At 38.9% G+C, this 6,095-nt stretch overlaps 1 protein-coding gene across 1 annotated transcript; it reads left to right on the top strand.

Moving 5' to 3' along the window:
• The first annotated feature begins 4,619 nt into the window (after positions 1 to 4,619).
• LOC117201198 (zinc finger protein 177-like) lies at positions 4,620 to 5,865 on the top strand. Its single transcript, XM_033427750.2, has one exon. It carries the CDS (start codon positions 5,095 to 5,097, stop codon positions 5,713 to 5,715), a length of 621 nt encoding a protein of 206 aa, XP_033283641.2. The 5' UTR covers positions 4,620 to 5,094; the 3' UTR covers positions 5,716 to 5,865.
• The last annotated feature ends 230 nt before the right edge of the window (positions 5,866 to 6,095 follow it).

Raw genomic sequence — 6,095 nt, 5'->3', positions numbered from 1 at the left:
AAAATATATCTAAATAAATCTGAATAATATTAATTGGCCAGTTATGATATCAAACTGATGAGCATCTTAAGTCATTGGAATTTATTATAAGGTCTCAACTTCTGCATAAAGTTTTAGAATTCCTTTGAGTCTGAGTACAATTGGTAATACTTGATTTGTTTTGGAGATTAATACATTGAAATAAAATGCAATTATAATTTTGCAAAAAATACTGGCCCAGTTGGCCTTTGCAAATATTTTTTAAAGATAATGCATAGCCATTAATTCTTCTCTGTATGATTGAAATATAGAAGAAAGCATAGTTAGGGTTACCCTATATCCTAGAATTGCTGGACTGTCCTGGTTTATACCTGTTGTAGATCAACTAATGCTTGTTGATTATTTCAGCACGCTTTTCACTCAAGTTCCAGTTTGGATAGAGATATATCCTTACTTTATTAATAGATTCAAGGGCTTAATTTTACCTAGACAACTAAATTAAAAGAAAAACACAATCTTTTTTTTTTTGTTTTTTTTTTTTTGGTTTTTTTTTTTTGTTTTTTTTTTTTGTGTGCTATGCGGGCCTCTCCCGTTGCGGAGCACAGGCTCCAGACGGGCAGGTTCAGCGGCCACGGCTCACGGGCCTAGCTGCTCCACGGCATATGGGATCTTCCCAGACCGGGGCACGAACCCATGTCCCCTGCATCAGCAGGCGGACTCTCAACCACTGCGCCACCAGGGAAGCCCCACAATCTTTTTTTCCCCCACAAAAATTTAAACCGAACTTAAAACATTTTGAAAAAGTGACCAAACCCACAAAATCTACATATAACTTTTCAGAGTTGGATCCTGACTCAAGTAGTTAATTGATTCCTAGGACAGTACGAAGATTTCACCTTTGATTCTTTAAGCCCTAATATTCTGTTTCAATTTGCTATGCTTTATAAAGCTTTGAAGAACCATCTTAGAATTTCTAAATGTGGATTTAGGAATGGTACTACTATTAATAGCAATCAACATTTTAATCAATGTATAGAACAAGCCAGACACTGTTCTAAGAACTTTTTATGCATTATTTCATTAATTCTTCAAAGCAGCACAGTGAGGGAGTAATACTATTATCCCTATTTTACAGTTGAGGAGAATGAAGCTTTGAGTGATTTGTGTCCTTTCTATCTTCTACTTCGCTGAAGAATTAAATAAATAGATACATTCTAAATCAGCAAGGTAAAATACGTATATCTCAGCTTTTTACCAATGAATATAATATTAGCATTTTCTTCCTAACTCTCATTAAACGTTTAGTAACTGCTGAGATATTATATTGTTATATTGGAAAGATTGCTAGCAGAAGATGTACTCTATTATTCCTTGAGATATTCCAAATTTTACTCTTGCATCAAGCCATACCATTGGGCATTTTGATAATATTGCTTTGGAGCATTAAAAATGTGCTTTTTCTGAGCTAGGTTCTGGGTTATTCCCTGAGTTTGCTTTTAAGGGGGTTATGAGAAGGTGCTACATTTTGTTGTTGAACAATGTTGTTGTTCATTTGTTTTTTTGTTTGTTTGTTTTTAAGACTACTCTTTGCTCTTTCTCATAAAATGTCCACTAGAGGAGAAGCCATGTTTCTTCTGAATTGTTGGTATGGCTTTTATTTTGTGGGCATTGTGAATTTTGTTTCTGATTTTGTTGCTTGCTTTCTTTGGTTCACAGAAAATCAGAACCAAGTTTATGATTCCCTTTTTGTATTAGACAAAATTTTCAATGCACATTTCTTGGGCTAACTTTAACTCTGGTTTCCTTTTCTTTCTCTATCTTTACTAGCAGGAATGTGGATCTAGAGTCAGATCACTTGGGTTCAAATCCCAGTCTCAACTGCTCCTCAGTTTTGGAGATTGGAGCAAGTTCATTAGCTTCTCTTAGCCCCATTTCTCACCTGTGAGAAATGAAGATAACAATAGGTTGACCTCCTGAGGTTGTTATGAGAAATAAATGAGATAATGCATGTGGAATGCTATCTTACACATAATATAGTGTGTGTATGTCTGTGTGTGTATATTGTTATGCCATTACATTGCTCAAATATTTGTGGATCTTTTCAAATCCTTTTTATATTGAAGTTTAAAATAAATAAATACTAAAATGCCTCTCTATATGTAGCATGAAACATAAAGTTATAAATACTGTTACCAAATTGAAGTAATTCCCAAAGCATGTGAGACTGAATCTATAGCCACAAAATACAATATAGTTTATTATATGTTTATTTTGTTAATTTTCGTAAAATATATACAGAATTTAGGCAAAAAACAGAGAAACTGTGTAGATGAATAGCTTTGAATGATATGTAATCAATATTCCGCAAACTTAAGAGAAACTGATTAAATAAATGTAAACTTCTGATTCTGCGAGGATAGAAAAGGAATCTATTAAATGGGCAATGTGAATCTTATAAAAAGGAAAACATATATAAAATAAATATTAAATTTTACAGATACTTGGCCTTTTCAAGGAAATGAAAATATTTTCTGTTTCATTGTGTGGGAGGAAGCATTTGAGTTTCAACCACAAAAGCAAGCATGTCCAGGCAATAGAGCATATGCTGTCATGGTTGGCCAGGCCCCATTTCTGCAACATGTTTGTGAAAGATGGGTTAATTAGGTTAAAACTCCGGCTTATGAAAAAAAAAAAAGTTGAGGGTAATTAGTTCTTGTGGGGATATTTCATTTAACATTTCATTTTATTTCTTCAAAGTTTGACCAAGCTATACAGTAAGAAAACATTTTCAGTTGAAGCCTGGAACTAGTGTTAAATTACAGGGGATAACATTTGTTTTCATTTTCACTTTCTCTGAGCCTTATTATTAAGACCATTTGCATTATGCTTACAGAGTGTTAATGTTTATTTTGGCCTATATGATTTTCATTTGGCTCTCCATAAATACCAGAATTTTAGTGGTCAGCCTCACTATTCTGGATACCATCCAGGTCCTGCTTTGGACTATAGGACATGTCAATAGGAAGGTTTGATGGAAGACATTTTAAGTGAAAGATCCTACAAAGTGAGGTCCTCAATTTACTGAAATATAGAAAGAGAAGACCAAGTTGTGTAATAAGTGCTTGAAGGTCAGTTATTGCAGGGTACAGGAGCAGCAGGGAGTGAATGATTAGCAGGATTAGAGGGGTAGGATGTATCTAGCATTATATCAGAAGGTAGAGTAGAGGGAGAAGGGAACTGGAAGAAAAAAGGTATTTATTGCTTCATATAAATGAGAGACAAACTGGGGACTAGTCGTGAAATAGGACCAAAGCATCTTCCTAGCAATCCGAGGTCCAAAGAAAGTCATCACCCTCTGTTTAAGGGTTAATAGCTAGGCTCAGTTAATTCATTCACTAGTTGCATTCCCTAAGATGAAATGAATTAACATCATCAACATGGCTCTTGTGTATAATTCTGATACTCCTGATTTTATTCCTGTAGAATCAAATCCAAAATTAAGATGCTAAGAATTCAACCGATTTACATGGACTTCTAGGTAGTGGTAAGGAAGGAAAAAGAAGATGGCCCAAGAATACATGTGATTTCAATGCTTGGATTTTTTTTTTTTTTCTTTTTTTTTGGCCGTGCAGCTTGTGGGATCTTAGTTCCCTAACTAGGGATCGGACCCCAGCCCACGGTATTGAAAGTGGTCCTAACCACTGGACCACCAGGGAATCACCTCAATGCTTGAATTTAAAAGTGGTATTATAATGTCATTTTTCTTCTTCCCTTGAAATACTTTTCCCAGTTATAATAATAAAGGCAAACATTTACTGAGACCCTATTATGCATCAAGTACTTTAATATCTCATTTAATTTAATCCACAGAAAAATGCTGTGATTTACTTTCTCAAATTAACAGATGAGAAAAGTGAGGGTCAGATATTTATAACCTTTTCAGGTTCTGCAACTAATAAGATTTTTCATAGCTACATTTTTGGAATTAAAGACATGAAATAGATTGTAATATAAATCCTATAACTTGGTCAAATGTTTACTTGAAATTGAATGAGTCCATCAAACCAATACATGCTTGCCTTGGGGAGCTGTTTCACTCAAGAGTCCTTCTTAATTCAAATAGTTTCAGATAATGTAATTAAGATTTTTGCATTGAGTAGTCATCTTAAAACTGTCAGTAATATCTGAATATTTGTGGTGAATGGAGAACTAATCTCTGTTTTCACACATGATGACTGTCCGACTTAAAAGATCTTATATCATGGTCCATATTTCCATACTTAGCCATTTATAAATAGGAATGCATGTCTGTATTCTTTACTGTTGAATTTCGAAGAAACAATGAAAAGAATTGTCTATACTTTGAAAGATTAAATTTTATCGGAGCCTGGAAGTGCGCGTGCGCGAGGCGGCGGCTGTCTTTGCTGCGCGGTGCGGTGCGGGTCTGAGGTAAGTTTTTCGCCTCTTGGTGTGTCCCGCCTCTGTGCGGTCAAGCAGGAGGGGAAGACACCACAGAAGAGGCTTGAGGTCAGAGGACGCTGGCCTCGTGCGCTGACCTGGCCGCCCCGGCCTCCGGCCGGCGCTCCCGGAGGGCGGCCCTTCCCGCGAGAGCCCGGGCCCGCTCGGTCAGCGGAGGTCCGGGCGGCAGCTCTGGGAGGAGGCGGGTCGTCCAGGCCTTGTCTCCATCCGCGATGCGCCCGATTTCAAAAGGCTCCAGAGCAACCTTTGAGTTCTTTCTCCACAAGGAAAAGGAATAGCGTCTCCGTCGTTCTCGTCACAGTGACTCCGGCTCCAATGGCCCCCTGTCCCCGGGTCCTGGTGAGCACTCGGTGGCTTTGTTCCTGCCGTGGGTGTCGGTTATCGGAAGTTTGAGAGATGGCTAATGAATGATGCTTGATGACAGATGAAAAATGCCTCCTGCATAAAGATTGATGGTATGAGGCAAGACTCCTACTTAATCAAGAGGAATTGAGATTGATTTATCCATTAAATTCAGAAACTGTCTTGAAGAGACTTTGGGAATAAGACATGTTAAGGCAGATTTCATTAACAGGTTCACAGGATGCCAGCCATTGACCTTTTCCCTTGTGATTGGGAGATTTGTCTTAGTGCCAGATGGTCAGCACCTCAGTGGAATATTTTGGATGGGAAAAAATCCAGTGTGGTGGAAATGGTCTGCATGCTCCAGGCCAGGAGCCTGGCCAGGAGGGAGACACAAGAGGAAGAATGGCTGCAGGATTGCTGACAGCCTGGTCACAGGACTCGGTGACCTTCGAGGAAGTTGCAGTGGACTTTTCACAGGAGGAGTGGGCACTGCTGGACCCTGCTCAGAAAATCCTGTACAGAGACGTGATGCTGGAGAACTTTAGGAACCTGGCCTCAGTGGGGTATCATCTCTGCAAACACAGTCTGATCGCTGAGGTGGAGCAGGAAGAGCTGAGGCCAGAGCAGAGAGGAATTCTCCAAGGTGCTTATAGAGACCAGGATACTCAACTTAAATCAAAAGACGCAATTCTTACACAGAATGTTCCTGGGGAAAAAACTTCCAATGGCATAAAAACGGCAGCAACTCAACCTGGTGAGAAACCAACGGAATTTAATCATTGTGGAAAATTCTTCAGAAAGAACTGTCACCTTATTTGTCCAAGATATTGCAAGAGAGAGAAATGCTACAAATATAAAGAATATGGGCAAGACTCTGGCCATCCCTCAACTCTTAGGAGTCATGTGTTCTAAGGACCCTTTCGCCTTCCTGAGGAAAAGATAGAGGCAGAAAGGAAAATGGCTGAGTGTTTGAGAAGTTGTTCCCGGGACTCAGTGACCTCTGCTGATGTAGCTGTGGACTTCACCCAGGAAGAATGGACTTTACTGGACCCCATTCAGAGAAAGCTATACAGAGATGTGATGCTGGAGAACTACAAGAACCTGACCACAGCAGGGTATCAATCATTGAAACCCACTCTGATCTCTTGGTTGGAACAAGAAGATGATTTGAGGACAGTGGAAAGAAGAGGAATCCTCCAAGGCTCAGCAATTCAGCAGGATAATCTTGGGGGAGAAACATCTGTTGGGATGGAAACAGTAACATTGCTTTGGTTCCCCAGAAGCAGATGCCG

Source organism: Orcinus orca, chromosome 4 (assembly GCF_937001465.1).
Source record: "Orcinus orca chromosome 4, mOrcOrc1.1, whole genome shotgun sequence".
Classification (NCBI taxonomy): domain Eukaryota; kingdom Metazoa; phylum Chordata; class Mammalia; order Artiodactyla; family Delphinidae; genus Orcinus; species Orcinus orca.
This window is presented reverse-complemented; position numbering and strand designations above follow the sequence as displayed.

Excerpts from the sequence above, each read along its gene's own strand:
- LOC117201198 (XM_033427750.2), top strand. The coding sequence starts at position 5,095 with ATGGTCAGCACCTCAGTGGAATATTTTGGATGGGAAAAAATCCAGTGT.